Raw genomic sequence first — 18480 nt, 5'->3', positions numbered from 1 at the left:
ACCCTTAATGTGCTGATGTCCTTCAGTCCAGACCCTGTCCGTTGTACCTTCTAAAGAAAATCAGCTTTCCCCTCTTTCTTTAGGTGAGGCAGGAACACGTTGGGGGGCTGGGCTTTCGGTCTCTTGTGTGAGCGCATCTTCTCTCCCACTTCCACAGGAATGTCTCACCACCTGCTCTTGAGTGTTTGGAGTTATGTGGCATAAATCAGGTTACTTCTCAGCTTTCCTTGAATGCCAGTTGAGGAGTTAGCTTTCTTGAGTCTCTTTTAAATGTTACTGATACTGTCTTTGCCCTCACTGTCCTTGTCCTTAAGAGTTCATGCCTTTAAAAATGTCCCTTCTTTGCACTTCTCATGGAACGTGGGAGGAAGCTGAGGTAAATGGACGTTTTCACTCAACCATCTGCACATGACAGTGATGTTATCTCTTCAGAGTTGAGGCCAACTCTGGTTATTTTCATGACTCCTACCAAATATCATCAGTTGGCATGCTGGTATGCTGTGGGACAAATGCATGGAACAAGAAAAACAAATATACTTATCTCAAATAAACCTTATTGTATCCATAGATTTGACTTGGATTAATTTAGTCGTTAGTGTGTTTCTCTTTTAAAATTTTAATTACCTACTTTCTAAAGAATATATTAATTTACATCTCTGGGTGAAACAGGAAATAGTGTCTCATTTCCGTTTACTGTTGTTGACGTAGGGAGGATGGGCACTTCTGCAGAACTGCCATCTGGGGCTCGATTTCATGGATGAGCTAATGGACATAATTATAGAAACCGAGATTGTACATGATGCTTTCCGCCTTTGGATGACCACCGAAGTTCATAAGCACTTTCCCATTACGCTCCTTCAGATGGCCATTAAATTTGCCAATGAGCCTCCACAGGGCCTCCGGGCAGGATTGAAAAGAACATATGGCGGTGAGTCGAGGAATACTTCCAAGTTTATGGGATTTTTTTTTTTTTTTAATGGGACTTCTTATACTTAAATTTGTTGTCTTTTAATGAAATTGTAAAAACAATGAGCTAGGATAGAGCTATAGCAAACTGTCCTGTTATTTAATGTGATGGGGAGAGGGTGGTACCTTGTCCTGCTCCATGTGGAATATGCTCTGGTGGCCTCAGGGCATCAGAAGTCACCATTATCCACCTTGAATTTTCCCTTTTTCCCATATTGCTCTTCTTTGGCCTGTGCTCTTCTCCAGCTAGATACCTGCCTTTTTATGTTAACATAATTTCGTCATTTGTGGTCTTCATGCTACCTACCTAAAGTTGGCCAGTAGCCTTTTCCAAGAGGAGAGGCTGAATTCAAGTTATGACCTGCCTCCATTTCATGAAGCCATCTGAACCATCTACAGTTTTTATGGAGTTGATAACAAGGCTCAAATTCTTGTCAGGCTGAGAGGTAATGTGGGGATAAAATAGATGTGGAAGGATGAGGGCAGTAAAAAAATTCTAAATAAAAAATATACAGTTATATATAATATAAACACATATAATAATGATAATTATTTGGGGAATATACTCAGCTTTGGTAGGCTTCTATATACACTGTCTTAATTAATATTAAATTGTTAGTAGTATATACAGAAGCCCGTTGCAACCTGAGTACAGGTTCCAAATAATAATAATAATAGCAATAATAAATAATTATTATTAGTAGTAGTTTTAGTAGTAGCATTTATAATACTAGTAATAGTATTATATTAAATAATATTAAATTATTAGTAATAATAAATAATACTAATATTAGTAATAGTATTTAAAATACTAGTATTTTAGTAGTAGTATTCATTTTACTGCCATCCTTCTTCCCCCTCTAGTTTATCCCCACCATATCTTGTCAGAGTGGCAGGAACTTGACCCCCATGTTAGCTGGCTCCCAACCACCTCCCCCAATCTCTGCAGATTTTTCAGAGAGAAATACCCTCTGGACACCCAAAAGTTAAATTATAATTGTCATATGAATGTGATAAAAATAATTCAAGATAAGTGAATTTTACTATCAGAAATTTACAAAAATACTTCATAACCTATAAATGTAATAAAAAATAAAGGTGTGTGAGTGACGATCAAGGTTTTTACCCCACCAACCATGACAGGTGTGAGCCAGGACCTGCTGGACGTGAACACTGCAGCCCAGTGGAAACCCATGCTCTATACCGTGGCTTTCCTGCACTCCACAGTCCAGGAGAGGAGGAAGTTCGGTCCTCTGGGGTGGAACATCCCCTATGAATTTAATCAGGCCGACTTTAATGCCACTGTGCAGTTCATCCAAAACCACTTAGATGACATGGATGTCAAAAAGGTACTGTGTGTGCGCCGCCCCGAGCTGCCGGTGACTGTGGGCGCGGGTCCTCCGGCTCATGCTCCTGCCCAGCTGGGGGATTGATCCTGTGACAGTGATGATCTTCTGTGCTTGCAAGGTCTTACCTTTATGTCACGCCAACTAGGTCACACTTGCCTCTGGATTTCAGATGAAAAAAATGAACCAATTTTGATTATCTTTGTATTTCTCAAAGCTGAGTTGAAATTATGTGCAAGGCAAAAGGGTCGAATGGGAGGGGGGAAGGGTGAGAAAACTTGTTTTTTAGAATCTTAAAAAATGAAAATGAAAGTCTAGATCACTTTTGAAGCATGTGCTTTTTAAAGAGCTGCGTCAGTATTCTGCAAAACTATCTTTTTGTTGTTGTTGTTGAAATTAAAGTATGAAAGCATATGAATGCACCAAAGGGGCCTATTTCAAATCACGAGCAGGAGCTTTGTGTAATCCTCAAGATTTGGCAATGTCATTTTCTTCCTGCACTTTTAACATTACTGATGAAGAATGAATGAATGACATTCGTGACCACAAATATACAGATGTTGCTTGGTGGGGAAAATCAGGATGAGCCAGTAGTCAGTTCTACACAACTATTCTGTTGATGTCCGCAGGGCGTCTCCTGGACCACCATCCGCTACATGATAGGAGAAATTCAGTATGGGGGCAGAGTCACTGATGACTGTGATAAGAGGTTGCTGAACACATTTGCTAAGGTCTGGTTCAGTGAAAATATGTTTGGATCAGATTTCAGCTTTTACCAAGGATATAATATTCCGAAATGCAACACAGTGGATAACTATCTTCAATATATCCAGGTTTGTCCACTTCAGAATTATATGCAGAGAGCAAATATATGCAGCCTATTGACCACTTTGATATTTATTTATGCTGCAAACACTGCTTTTAAAATAAATCTTAATGGTGATACATACTCTCACTATAAGTGCTTTCTTCATATGTTTATAGTCACCTAATGATTAAAATGTTTGTTATTTGTTCTGAGTGTGGGTTTTGTATGAGTTCCCTCCTCCCTTCTTTTTTATACCTCAGTGAGGAATATTCGTTGGGGATATGACAGACTGGGCAGATTTTGAACTAGGGAAACTATATAAATCCCTGGAAACTCTCGAGACTTCAGCTACTTGTGATAATAGGGCAAAGGCCACCTCTGGACTCATCCTGAGACACCTGGTTTGCAATCCTGGTTGAATGGATAGAATCTGAGTATGTTCAGGAATCTGCTTTGCATAGGAGCTTCCTTCCTCAACCTGGTCACCAGTGACATTCAGGGCGGGGTTCTTCTCAGCGGTGGGGGGCTGTGCTGTGTACATTGGTTAGCAGCATCCCTAGCCTCTCCCCACTATATGTCAGCAGCACTCCCCATCCCCATCTAGTTATGACAACCAAAAATGTCTCCAGACATGCCAAATGTCCCCTGGGGGCAAAATCGCCCCGGCTCAGAATTGCTGTTCCAAGGAGAAATAAGATTTTGACAGGAAGCTTGGGGGAAAAGATCTGATTTGTGTTTCAAGGTAACTACATTTTTTCTTTTCTGTACCTTGAACCCATTAGATCATTATTTAGAAATGTCTTTTGGAGCACCTGTGTGGCTCAGTCAGTTAAGTTTCTGCCTTCGGCTCAGGTCATGATCTCCGGGTCCTGGGATCCAACCCCGCATCAGGCTCCCTGCTCAATGTAGAGTCTGCTTTTCCCTCTCCCTCTGCCGCTCCCCCTGCTTGTGCTCTCTTGCTCTCTCGCTCTATCTCTCAAATAAATAAATTTAAAAAAAATCTTTTTTTTTTTAAAGAAATCTTTTGCCTCTATCTGAGATTTATCTCAGAGTGAACAAACTAAAGCCCAATGGCTCCAAAGGGCTAAATTTATCAGTACATTTAGAGGTTCTGTGATATATGAATGTAATGAGTTTATCATATATTACCACCTCTACACTTTTATTAATTCAAATCAACAAATATATTTGTCTTAACTGTACTATATATGTCTTTAAATCATTAGCCCTGAATACAAAAGTGCCTATGAAGATATAAATTTAGACATGCCAGTACATGCATTTATTTACATATACCTCATTTCACAATGAACTTGAGGTTGTTCATAAGAAGACATTATATAAAAAGGAATAAAATAAGAGAGGAGATTGCAGGAAAAATATGAGACAATAATAGAGTTTAGGATACAATTCACACATTGAAACCAATGTCAAATTTAGGTATATCTTTTTTCTTTCAAATAGCTGTGTTCTTCACCTGCTTGTGCTGCTTCTGATCTTCTCTTGCTGTCTGCTTTTCTCTTGGACTTGGTCACTCTTGATATTCCTCTTTTCCTAGTCTCCATCTTTCTCCCTGGGAGAGTACAGTTTCCACCTGCCGCCTTCTTTGAGCCATAATTGCTAAAAACTGTCATTTTCTGGTACCTTAAAAACATAGAAACCATTAGTTATACCACATTTGTTTAAATGATGGGTTCGAATTAAATCAGACCTTCAGAAAACGAAATACTAATCCATAGCTCCCTTTCCATTTCATGTTTTCTAAAACAAGACAGTATCTCTGTGCCTGAATTTGCTTGAGGTGCAGAGATGTTAAGGAACCATGAACTTGTTATGTTTCTCAGTGTTCATCCTATTTCAAGCCAACTTTTGATTCTTTTCTGGAGAAATTACTGAGATTGCAGGCTGACACAAATAAGACATATCATGTAAATACTTATCTTTTCTGGTGGTGGTGGTGGTGATTTGATGTTATTCATTTATTTTAAAATTTGAGTCTAGTTGACACACAATGTTAACATGACATATCTTAATAAAAATATTTGTTTCCTAAGACAGTATAATTTAATGGGGGCTTATGTCAGCAATCTGGGATAATCTGGGGTACTTCTTGTTCAGAGCCTGCCTACCTACGACAGCCCCGAGGTGTTCGGGCTGCATCCCAATGCCGACATTTCCTACCAGAGCAAGCTGGCCAAGGACGTGCTGGACGCCATCCTCAGCATCCAACCCAAGGACAGCTCTGGTGGAGGGGACGAGACCCGGGAGGCTGTGGTGGCCCGGCTGGCTGATGATATGCTGGAAAAGCTGCCCCCGGACTATGGCCCATTTGAAGTGAGTTGATGACATTCTGACAGGATGTCAGCTGTGGATGTGTCTGTTCGGTTGGGGGGAGCGAGGAGTAAGGAAGGAGGGCAAAAAATGATTTTTCTGAAGTTAAAAAAAATATTCAAAAACTCACTTCCTGAAGAACCAGAAAAAAAGAAGTTTTTAAATCTATAAATGTGATCATTTTGTAATATAAACAGTAAAGAACCCTGACAAGAATGTTCATGTTCGTAACTACGTTCTAAGTGCGTACCGATGGGTTAGGATTGCTTTTCCAGAACTTTCCTTTGAGGTACGTCACATTGCCATTTGTTCGAAGGAAAGTAATGTATTTTTAGAGCAAAACACCTGATCATCTAAAAAATATTGTGTAACTTAATGCACATCTTAAAATTCAGGCCTTCCTAATTTTAGGGAGTTTGTATTTACATCATTAACTCTGCAGCTTCATGGGTTTTGAAAATTGATTTGTCTTTTTAGTATGTAAGTAACTTTTAAGCCAAATTTATGATTAGGAAAGTTCATTTTTTAGACAGTTTAGCAAATGTTAGTGAAAAGATTTACCCTGAAAACATTTTAAAATCTGTGATAAAAGCACCAGTGACTGACTTACTTTCCAGGTAGTCTTAGCAGATGCCCCAGACTAACTGTCTAACACTTTTTTTTACCTGGTTTTCAAAAAAGAAACCTGCAGCGTTTTGTTTCTTTAGCATCTTATTATTTTCCACAAAGCAGACCATTTTTGTTGCTGGTGCTGTAGACTGAACTCAAGGACCTATTACGAAGGGAAAAATTTCCCCTTGAGAAAACTGATCACTTGTTGGAGAAAATCAATACCACTATCAGCTTTAATAAGTACCTCTCCTTATAGTATCAGGAAAGAGGTCATTCATATCTAACGGTGGTTGAAATATTTATGAAGCAATAAAAATATCTAAAAATAGCAGTTACATAAATAAACGTGCTAAGTAATGGAGTTTAGGAGAGTCCCCTTCCTTTGGCTGACTTTGTCAGTGCTGCCTTAGGATAAAGCAACTCAGCCCAGCAGGATAGCTGGTCCAGAGAAGATGCTCAATAAATACTAATAGAATGGAAATGGATGGATTGGTGGGTGGGTTGGTCGGTGGATGAATGGAAGGATGCTTTGATGGAAAAAACAGGAAGCTTTTAAAACAGGAGTCTGTCTTTTGATGTAGCCCGCAGAATGGTTGTGTGTGTGTACATGTCTGTGTGTGTCTGTGTGTGTGTTTGCCAGCCTTAGGCCGCCAGGTACGTGAACATTTCCTGATGAGCGCAGTTGCAATTTGGAAGGCTGGGTGATTATGGTCATGCGTTCATATACTTCTGTGAATGAACGGCTGCATATTCTCTCGCACCTGGGATGCAAAATCAGCTGGTCCACAACAGATGTGTCCTTTTATATTTCTTCTTTGTTTTCTGGCAGTGAAAAAAAAATTAAAAGCTTACCATTAACGGAATTGTACAATCAGGGGCCTTCTCAGCAGCCCCAGGGAACCGGTTACGTAAATATTAGTAGCTGTCACATTTTTAACACGTGCTGAATGTCTCCGTGGCAGGTGAAAGAGAGGCTCCAGAAGATGGGGCTGTTCCAGCCGATGAACATTTTCCTCAGGCAGGAGATAGACCGAATGCAGAGGCTGCTCACTCTGGTCCGCAGCACCCTGACCGAGCTAAAACTTGCTATTGATGGTACCATCATCATGAGTGAAGACCTAGGAGATGCACTGGACTGCATGTTTGATGCCAGAATTCCTGCTCGGTGGAAGAAAGTATGTTCAAGTCCACTCCTACTCTACTTCATCACTTTAGTGTTGCGAGTGGTAGGATTGGCAAGTGGAAAGCAGGAGAGCATAGTTTTACTTAAAAGGGTTCTTTTGTTTAGGGACTGATCCCCTGGTAGGCCTGTAGTTTTAGCTTTTAGGGAGGGAAGGAGACTATTTAGCATCTCCCACATATCAGGCACTCTCCTGGGCCATTGACATGCATGATTGCATTTAAATTTTTGCATCTTATGGCCCTTATTTTGCAGGTGAGGAACTTGAGATTGGGAGACACTAAATCTTTTCCCAGATCACACACCTACCTAAGAAGTCCAAGGATCAGAATTTAAACCCAAGCTCTTGAACTTCAAAGCCTGTGTTGTTAGTTTTATAGAAGGAAGTGTTCTTGTGCACGCACACACACACACACACGTGTACACACACACACACTGCGAAAGTCACACCAAAGAGAAACATTTTTCATTGCTTTGTCTGTAGATATGTGAGTATGTGTATCTCCAGGTAACAAGATAATGATTTAACAGTATGCTTACTGATCATGTGCTGGTCCTTGTGCTAAATGACAGATATGCTTTTGACATGTCTACTTGGAGAAGTAAAAGGAGTACCAGACTGTCTTTGTCCAGCAGTTCATGCGTTGTGGGGGGTGGTGAAGATCTGGGGGTGTGGCGGGGAGCACTGGGGAGGGCGGAGGGCTGGGGCTAGGCCAGGTGAGGGAATGTGCAGGGAGGGCAGCATCGGGAGATGGGATAGGGTCATGCGGTGACTAGAGTCTTGGTCTTTTGGAGGCTACTCAGGTAAATGGGAAGGCGAGACCTAATAGGGTTAGAACTGACAGCCTCTTGGAAGAGACTCATTTAGCACTGAGACTCTGATATCTCACCCAGGGCTTTAGAAACCCGGATCAGCTTTGACCAGACTCCATCCTCTCCTCACCTTCAGTGAATTCATTCCCAAGGCCAGAGTTTTCTATGGACTGACTTTCCTTGTTGCCAGTGACAGAGGGAGAACCTACCTGTCACTAGCCATTGCAGGTTCACTCCCCACCAAACCAACTCACTCACCTTGGTCAGCACCTGGAAGGCTCTGAACAAGGATCCTTGGCAGGAGGGTCCCTCGCATTAATGGTTCCCTGTGCCCTCAGATCAAATGCAGTATAAACATATCACTTTCAGTTAACACATCTATAAAGATAGGATAGAATGAGTTACCTAATTTTAAAATTATGATCCTTTTTTTGCAGGTTTTTATTCTACTCAACTTATTGTCAGTCTTTGGAATCTCATTGTTTATAGGCAAATTAATTCTTAAGAATTTGAAATTCAAGCAGTATATATCTACACAGGTTGATCTCTGCATTTATTCATACATAAAGTATTCCAATTACAGTAAAATGATATAAAATATGATTTGGAGATACCTACCTGTAGAGTTGCTGCTAACACTAATAACATATCCATGCCAATTGTAATAATAGAAGTTCCACATGTGAATTCAGGCAGAATATTACAGGCAATGAATGCAATTAATTTGTTGGTGGTAAGGGACCTGTGTTTCCATTTCTGCTCCTTCATCAGAGGAAATAAAAGTTCATTCTCGGGGACAAGAACTTCGGAAAATAACTGTTGTTTGCCTCATTAAAAATGAGAAGTGGAGAAAGGCTTCTATGATTTATTATCCACAGAATATATTTTTAAGAGACCATGAACACATTTATGTAAATAGAAGCCTTGTTTTATGGTGTAGCTGTTAAAAATGTAACCTAAGGAGAAAAAATATATCCTAAGGAAAAATAGTTGAGACCTATTAAATTTAATTCAATTAACTGTTTTAATTGCTTTATAGCAGAATTGGTAGTGAATATACTTGTACTTGAACAGCATCCTGAGTGCTAGATTGATCTGGAGTTCATGTGATGATTAACTGATTCTATCGTATCTTAATATCAGGAGGAAGAATAATTTGAAAACTTAAATGTCAGAACCCAAGGGAAATTCATGTTTTAGGGATTTTTAAATTCTAAAAGTGAATTTGGTATTTCATAATTTTTTTCTGTGCACATAGCTAGTTACACAGCAGAATTAAGCCTGTATTAATTAATTATTTCAATGTATGCATTTCAGGCATCATGGGTTTCAAGTACATTGGGTTTCTGGTTTACTGAACTTCTAGAAAGAAACTGCCAGTTTACCTCTTGGGTTTTCAATGGTCGACCCCAGTGCTTCTGGATGACAGGTTTTTTTAACCCCCAAGGATTTTTAACTGCAATGCGCCAGGTAATAGTTCTGATTACACCTGTTGTGTTATTATGATTTTCTTCTACAAGGTTTTCTTCTGTCAGTATAGTTTTAAGACTATAACGAGACAGAGAAAGGCTGTCCCTTTTTGGCACCAGAAATTACATTATCCTGAGAGTAAATCCAGCAATTTGTTCTCAGGCTGCTAGCTTGAATTTCAAAGCATTTATTTGTTATCTTTATATTTGATATAATTTGATATTTCTTTGTAAAATACAGTGGTTAAACTAGGATGTGGGTATTGTTTATGAGAGGGTCTTTTTAACTCTTAAAGTACAATTCTGCTTCCTCTGAATTAGGGTACTTTGGGGTTACATTTTCATCACTGTTATGCTCTTTATGTTAAGATAAACCGCTAATCACTCCCTCCGTCCTTTGCTCTTGTTCTTGTCCTGAGCAGGAAATAACTCGGGCCAACAAAGGCTGGGCCTTGGACAATATGGTGATTTGTAGTGAGGTCACCAAGTGGATGAAGGATGACATTTCCGCCCCGCCCACCGACGGTGTCTATGTCTACGGCTTGTACCTTGAAGGTGCTGCTTGGGACAAGAGGAACATGAAACTCACTGAATCCAAACCAAAAGTGCTCTTTGAGTTGATGCCTGTCATACGGATTTATGCAGAAAACAACAGTAAGTTATCTCGCGCATTCAGGGGCGGTTGGCGTTATCAGATTGGATAATGTTATAAACACAAGATCTCATATTTTTGTTATCATGTCCTGAGGATTTTACTATTTTATCAGCATTCGCACTCACACCCATGTTTAACGAGTGCTTATTGACTGCTCGGCACTTTTTTGAGTGTTACAGGGGAGGCCATGGTTCTAGATCATTCTTGCCTATCTACTAAAGCAGGTAAAATATATATATGGATACTCATGAATCGTTAGCTGATGAGATAAGAAGCAAGTGTTTGGAATAGTTAACAGAGGGTGGGAAAGAAGGGGAGGTGAAAATGGGAAGAAGTGGCCAGGGGCTGTGTCTCAGGAGCAGAGCTGGACAGGGCCTGGGAGGTTGGATAAGATGGGATGGGACAAGGGGTGGAAGGGAGGCTTTCGAGGCAGGACTGCATGGGGCCCACTGGAGGTGCCCACTCTGCCAGCTTGGAAGTTTAAGCCACGTTGTGAAAGCCACATTGAATTCAGGGCCATTTGGCTTAATCCAGTAGCTAATAGTAAAAAGCTGGATTCATATTTCAGCCTATGAACATAATAGCATGTCTGTGAAGCACACGTTATTCCACTTTGACAAAGTTCTGTGTGACAAGTCTAAAAATACCGAAACTGGTTTCCACCATTGGCCTGATGTGCTCTGGAGGCTTTTGTTACTACATTTCACTCAGCTATAACTACCTTTCAGCACACGTGGGACTTCTCTGTTCATCTCATTTAAAAAAAAAATGTCTTTTATCTTTTTAATAAAAATCGCATATACTTAAGGTGTACAACATGATGATGTACACACACATATATGCGGTGAAATGATTGTTGTAAGCCTTGCACCCTGGAGGCGGCTGGGATAAGGGATCCCAAAGAAATACTGATTTTGTGACAGAAACACAATAGATTTTTCTTTAAACGAGTAAGGAATAGACCATTTCTCTTTGAAAGACAGCTTCTAGGATCCCCGTCCCTTAGATAAATATCACATTTGGGAACAGGGGTCAAGGGAAGAGAGTTTATAAACTATGAATATTTATTTTTTAAGCAAATATTTGCTGGACGCCTGATATATGCCAGCCACTGTCCTAGGTGCAAAGGACACAATGATGAAACAGATCAAGCCCATAAGGGATTCCCTCCAGTTAGGGAGACTGACAAGTAAATCAATAATTAAAGTGGAATTTGATACATGTGAGGATAGAGATACACTCAGGATGCTCAGGGAGCCGGGAAGTAGTTCATGACGATGCCTGCGAGGTTAGTGGAGATTGCTTTGGAGATGTGCTTTGATGCTAAGAATGAGTGTGAGAGGAGTTGGAGATAGACTTTTCTTGGCAGAGGGAAATAGCATTAGCTCACTCGGTCATTCAGTGAGTATCTGTCTGGTATTGACCATCTGCCGTGCTCTACTCTGGTGCTGGGGATGCAACGGTCTCCCCATTCTTAAGGAACGCAGTGTCGAGGAGGGACGGGCAGCAAAAAGGAAGCAAATACAGCTGACCCTTGTTACTCATGGATTCTGCACTTAGGAATTCACCTGTACTTTAAATTTGTAACCCCCGAATGCATGCATGTGGCAGGTCATTTGCAGGCAGAAGAAGGCTGTGACGTGCATTATGGAGCAAATACGTGTCTAACACAAGCTTCAGTGAGGCATGAGTTAAAGTGCCATGAGTCCAGTGTTCATGAATCAACAATATATATTAAAAAGGTGTCTTTAAACAAAAACACACCTACAGTAAGGTTATGTATTGAGGGGTTGAAAACTTTGGGACCGGAGGCTTGCAGGAAACCTGCCCTGTATTTCAAACCCTTGGAACAGTGGTTCAGTAGTTGCTAATTCAGTGTTCCTGGAGATTTTATGTACATAAGTCCCAGGATAATGAGAATCGACTCTAAATCCACATACTGGTTTCAGATAGTTCTTTTCTATGAAGGAAACTCACACGTACTATGCTAGCGAGTGGGTAGTTCAGGGGCTTGGGGAGAGGCTCACTGAGGAGAGAACATTGAGCTGAGATCTGGGTGAGGCAGCTCTGCTAATATCCAGGAACAAAGGTGAAGGTGCAAAGGCATGAGGTAGCAGTGGATATGCTGTGCATGAGGAACAGAAAGTAGGTGCATGAAGGGAGAGGAGCCTGTGAAGAGAGGTGGGCGTCAGAAAAGAAACAGGCAGGTGCTCCACATACCCCAACTGAATCTGACAGGATAAATGTGTCTGGCTGAGCTTAGGCAAGCAAGCTGCCTGTGGCTTCGGATTTACTGGTTCTTAGGGTGGTGTGAAGACCTGGGGCAGTGGTTATTTTATAGAAAAAATCATTAAGTGTTCTTTTTAATCAAAATAATATTTTAGAAATTTTGCTTTATTATATCATTCGGTCCAGTCAACACATTGCAAAAACGTTTCCCTTATAAAGTAAAAGAAAAATCTTCCTCACATTCAGTTAGGTGTTACTTTTACGTATCTTGTGACTAGACTGTAAAAATCCATTACAGCATGATTTTGAACATCTCAGCATGGTATTAATAAAATAATAATTTTATAATACAGGCCGTTCTTTATTATTTAAGAACACATTTTAATAGAACAACTGTACTCACCCTGCTGGGAATTAGTCAGCAGCAGTGATGCTCATTAGCAGCAAGTTAAGGGAGAAAATAAAATAAGCAAAGGGAAAAGTGACTAATTTCAAAGCACTGAAAAAAAAAAAGAAAAACTTTCATTCTTTTCTCTCTTTCTTTCTTTTTTTTTTTGTTTCAATAGCAGTTGGTGGAAACTTGTTTTGCCAAATAGCTTTGTTGTTGGAGAAGTGTTTTTCAGTGATTGAAAAGCTAAAATTCCATTGCTCTTTTCATACTATAAATCTAATTTTCGTTTAATTTTGATAACTGACTAGGGCTCTAATTGAGCTAAAGGGGTGTAGCATCACTAATGACCAAAGGACACTCCTCAAAGTACAGTGTTTTAAAGTTAAAATTCTTTTAGTAAATTGTTTTTTTGTTGACATGAAGGGTAACTTTTATTTAAATAATTCATCATTGAACTTTCCATATAAGACTGGTTTGTTTTCAAAAAGAAGTCTAGATATTTATTTTGACTTTAAAAATTGCATAATATGTACCCAAATGCTTAGGACATCATAAGAAAGTCACCCAGATAATATGACGTTCACCGAAAGGGCAAAGCCTGCCACATCAACTCTAGGTCCTCTGCTCTCAAAGGAAGTTGCAAAGAAGCAGACATAGGAAAGATACGTGTCCCTATAGATTACTATATAGACAGACTGATGCTTCTTCATGAACTTCAGGGTGATAGCCAATGTGATGGGAAAATGGTGATTGGAAACTTTGGGGAACAAAGCAAGACCTCTGTGTACCTTTGGGCACTCGGTAGGGTGAGAAGGATCTCAGGGTCTCTGCAGCTAAGGAGGAAAAAAGTGTTTCTAAGATCACCCTATGACCCTCCCTGACCCAACGCTGTGCAGATCTGGGGCTGGGCGTGGGATAGCCCCATGCTGTGACCAGGAGGTGGAGGCCTCCTGACTCTTGAGCCCCATGGAATTTAAGGCACCTTCAGTTTGTATATCTGTGCACGTGTATGTGTGCTCACATGTATGTGTGTGTGTGGAAAGGAGAAATCTAACACACCTTGGACGTCTACTGCATTTTAAGCATTATGCTATGCTAGTCATTCACATATATTGATTTATTTAATCTTTACAACAACTCTGTAAGATATATCATCCCTATTTTGTAGATGGGGAACTTAAGGTGTAGAGATGTATGAAATTGGCCTATGACTTCCAGCTACCAAAGCTGGTATCAGAATGTGGGATGAATGCAAACCTCTGGGAATTCCTGTGGTTAGTGTTCTACTGAAGACTATGCATTTAGGGAGTCTCTGTGGTGTCTGGGTTGAAGCTTCAAAATAAAGCCTAAATTAAAAATGAGGATAGCTTCTTTGCATTTTGAAGTCCTGAGTTTATTTTTCTCAGGCACCTGGTGAAATAGACACAGACTCTGCCCTGTTTGGATGAGAGCTCTCACTCCCTATGGCCTCCTTGTCTGCATGCTGCAGGCTAAAGGTGGTCATGTCCCCGGCCAGATGGCGGGGGGTGGGGGGCACATGGTCTCAGGTAAAAGACAGTGAGCCAGGAGCCTGGATATTTGACTTGCACTTCTGGTTTTATCACTAGAGTAATTAGTCACGTGGCTTTGGAGGAGTCTCAAATATGCTGTGAGTTGAAGTCAGACATCTAATAGTTATCTCGTTCATTTTCACATCCTCCTGCAAAGACCTAGAGGCACACACGCATATTACATTCTGACTATTGCTGAGATTAAGGGCATAGGCTCTTGGCCCATTCTGGCCAGGTTTGATTCTTATCTTATCACCTACAGCTTTGTAACCTTGGACGAATAGCTCACCTTTTTATGTTTTAGTTTTCTCATCTGCAAAATGAATTTCATAATGGTACCGATCCCATAGGGTTGTTAAGAGCATTGAACCCAAAGTGTCTAGCACATAGTTATCATACAATAAATCATTTTGTTATTATTGCTATTATTAATATGTTAACACATGTTTGTTGAAGGATTAAAAGAAATACATAAGAATTCACTAATCACTTAAATGTTATTCTCAAAGAGGAGTTAAATAAAGGAATGACTTAAAGGTTATATAGGGAATCTCTATGTAACTTGGTTGTTTTGGATATTGGAAGGAACATATGATGCAATGATGTACTACCACTTGGATGAAAAATGTAGGCTAGAGAGGGAAGTGACTGGTTAGAAAACGAAACTCCCTCAAGGTGTTTTATTAAAACCTTTCAGATCCTAAACCATGGCCTCTCACCGATTTAGACAGCCTCTTGTCTCTGCTCCTCCTTCTGGGACCCTAAGGTTTTAAACATGTTTAGCTGATTTGCTTTACCTGCCTAGCATGTTTATTTTTGTCTTCAAAGTTATTTGTCTAACTAGGGCTAATGGTTTTGAATCGTCTGTTGATGTGGTTGTTTAGCGTCTGTCAACACTTTGACTATGAAATGATATTTTCAGTGGCTTCTAATCCTGCTGTGGAAGTTGGCTGCATGCTGTGATTTGGGATGGGCACCTTCAGTTCTGCAGCAATTACAAATAAATAAAATTGGATAAATATGTCAGAGAATTGTTTTTTACCTGCTTATTGAAAAGAATGCTATTTCCCCTCCCAATTTGTCTTTTCTTTTGGGATTAAAATCCAAGTAGTCATAGACTTCCCAAGGTGTAATTATTATAATTACATATATTTATTATTACATGTATATTATAATTACATTTGCACCAAATGTGAGACTACAGTGGGTTCCTTCAAGATTTAAAATGTTAGTCAAATTTGCATCAAGAAGAACGATAGTTAACACTTATTATATATTTACAGATCCCAGGATTAAGGGATTTAATTTTATCAATCAGTACTGTTAGTATTAACTACACTCCATGAATTCACTGCCATTCACTTACTTAATCAGAATTTTTGATATATTTGCCTAATAATTATTACTAATGATATTCTCATGGTAATTAAAAAAAATAACACCTAGACTTAAAAATTAGGTATTAAATTAATTTAGATTGGTTCTAATGATTAATTTCATGGGATTAAGCAAACACATAGGTTTAAAGTACTGTAAAGTATCTATGAGTTTGTTTTAGAACAGGGTTCCCTGACCTTGATATTATCGATATTTTTGGTCCAGATACCCTTTGTTGGGGGTGGGGGAATGTCATGTGCGTTATAGCGTGTTGGCAGGATCTCTGGCCTCTATCCACCAGATGCCAGTAGCAGTCTCACAGTTGTGGTAACCAAAAATATCTCCAGATATTCACAAATGTCCCCCAAGAGTAAAATCATCGTTGGTTAAGAATCACTGCTTTAGAATATTTACTTTATATTGAAACTTAATGTATAATATCATCATGTTCAAGTGTTTAACTTCTTCCAATAAAATTAATCACAGTGGAGGTATAAAAACACATGGCAAAGCAAATAGAAGGTTTTATTGGGTCAAAAAACGAGATCTTAACTTCTGAGAGTGGCTTGCTTTTGGAATTTGTTAGAAAAAGATAAATTATTGCGCAAGTTAGTTTTGGGAACTAAATTCCACAATATGTCAACACTGCATGTAGAGTTCAGAGGTACTGTTTCCAAGTTTCAGTGCTCATGCGCCTGTGTCACACGAATTCACCAAAGCAACGTTCTCCTCCTCGTTAAACCTGTTTTTGTCTGAATGTTTATGTGAGGGTCATGTATAATGTTGGCCTTCCGGAGGAACATATGGATGGGTGCAGACACCACGTTTGTGCTGAAACAATTTTGGAAGAGAAGAGGAAATAGTGTCTTGCTTCCTGAGCCGGATGCTAGGAGATGTGCAGATAAATTACGTGGGCGGTGTAGATTGAACGAGAAGCTGAGGAAGCTAAAGTTCCAAGCTGCTCAGTGCAGAGGCTTCTTCCAAAGCCTAATCTAGTTGTAAATTTTTACTCTTTTTCTTAAAGCCCTGTGCCAACCCCTCCTCCCGCCCCCCCCATTGTATAAATATAAGGACCCACATACACATAACCACATAGTTTTGGAAACTGTATGTTTTCATCTACTTGAAAAAGGTAGATTGCATCTCAGGGAGTTGCACTGTGCTATGGCTGTCTGCTTCCAGCCGCTTCTCTTCCTCTGCACGCGTGGGTAACTCACAACCCCTGTGATTTCGAATGTAGTTTAGGCTATGGCACAGAGGGTCAAAGGCAGGATTTTGAAATCATAATCTTAATAAAGTGAAATACTAGTGAGCCTTGGTGCTGGACATCTGATTAACAGTGACAGGTGCCTTGTGCCAAAGGAAAGCTGTGAGAGAAAAATGGAGAGGGTATCCATGCACAAGATTTGGTGGGGAAGTAGAGGAGAAAGTGTGGAGGGGGCATGCTGAATTGATGGGTAGAAAGGAAGCAGTGGGAGGTTCATGGTCATTTCATGTGGGCAGGGGTTATTGTCAAGGACATGGGACAAGGGGCAGCGGGACAAACCTGAAGATGTCTGGGTGTTTTGTCACACTCCCTGGAAACCTGCAGTTGCATCTGCTTCACATCTAGGGACTGTCTGACCTCAGGAAGAAGCTCTCATTCTACCAAAACCTTGGAATGATCTTTAGAATGCACAAATTTGACCCTGCATGCTGTTTGGGCTGCTTAATTTTGAAATTCACCAAGTTTTTTTTTTATGGATTTTTTTGTAGCTTTAAGAGATCCTCGGTTTTATTCCTGCCCCATTTACAAGAAGCCAGTCCGAACGGATTTGAACTACATCACTGCTGTGGACCTCAGGACAGCACAGGTCCCTGAACACTGGGTACTCCGTGGGGTTGCCCTTCTCTGTGATGTCAAGTAACATGGGGTGGGTCCCCACCCAAAACTTCAGAAAATCCAAATTATCCTAACCTTTGTTTGTCTGTGAGTGCTGAACAATGTATAAATCAGGTTGATCATGCAGTTAATGAGCTGCGTAGGTTTTCCTACTCCTTAGTTGGACACTTAATTACTTTTAATCTGCTTCATCCTTAATGACCAATCCCTGTGTTTGTTGAAAAGTTATTTGGTGATTTAAAAGCAAAATTTACAACTTTCTAATGAAGTGTGGCCCGCAAATCCACAGTAATGCATTCAGGTCCAAAGACTGGGTAAGGTCAAGCAGACATTTCCTTGAAGGGATTATTCTTCTGCTAATGTGGTTCTGGTAACAGCCAGCCCTGTTCTCTAAGGTAACGTGGCAGCTTTGTGCTGATTTTGCTTCTGTGGCCTTTGCACTTAGGTCAGGTTAAGAGATTTGTTTTCACGGCTCAAGCAGCCATTTGGGAAGACCTTTTAGAAAATGGGAGGAAATAGAATGGGTGAAGAATGTGAATAGATGAATAGACAATTCATGTAATCCTAGAGAATAAACATATAGAATGATGTTCAACCCCACTGATAATAATGAGATACTGATTATAATAAAAAAAATTAAAGCTGAAAGTGAATTGTGGTGAAGTCTTTGTAAAAGTGGTATGCTTAGAGATTCCTAGAGCAATGGAAATCAACCCATCTTTTTTGTAAAATAATTAAATATCCAAGCACAGAAAGAGCCATAAAAATGTTCATATGCTTTAAGCCTTATCTTCTCTCCTGGAAATCTATACCAAGAAAATAATTGAAAAGGCTGAAGTAATTTATATATCAAAATGTATTTAATAACAGA

General features: G+C 39.9%; 1 protein-coding gene across 1 annotated transcript in view; it reads left to right on the top strand.

Moving 5' to 3' along the window:
* Positions 1-18257, top strand: part of DNAH5 (dynein axonemal heavy chain 5) — a 216419-nt gene extending 198162 nt beyond the window's left edge. The window contains exons 72-79 of the mRNA XM_078066500.1: positions 709-928; positions 2110-2315; positions 2942-3145; positions 5239-5454; positions 7026-7238; positions 9374-9526; positions 9948-10179; positions 17483-18257. Of these exons, the coding sequence (XP_077922626.1) occupies positions 709-928; positions 2110-2315; positions 2942-3145; positions 5239-5454; positions 7026-7238; positions 9374-9526; positions 9948-10179; positions 17483-17634 (1596 nt within the window). The 3' untranslated portion in view covers positions 17635-18257. The remainder of the gene's footprint in view (positions 1-708; positions 929-2109; positions 2316-2941; positions 3146-5238; positions 5455-7025; positions 7239-9373; positions 9527-9947; positions 10180-17482) is intronic.
* Positions 18258-18480: the final 223 nt, after the last annotated feature.

This window comes from Halichoerus grypus, chromosome 2, assembly GCF_964656455.1.
Source record: "Halichoerus grypus chromosome 2, mHalGry1.hap1.1, whole genome shotgun sequence".
NCBI lineage: Eukaryota > Metazoa > Chordata > Mammalia > Carnivora > Phocidae > Halichoerus > Halichoerus grypus.
This window is presented reverse-complemented; position numbering and strand designations above follow the sequence as displayed.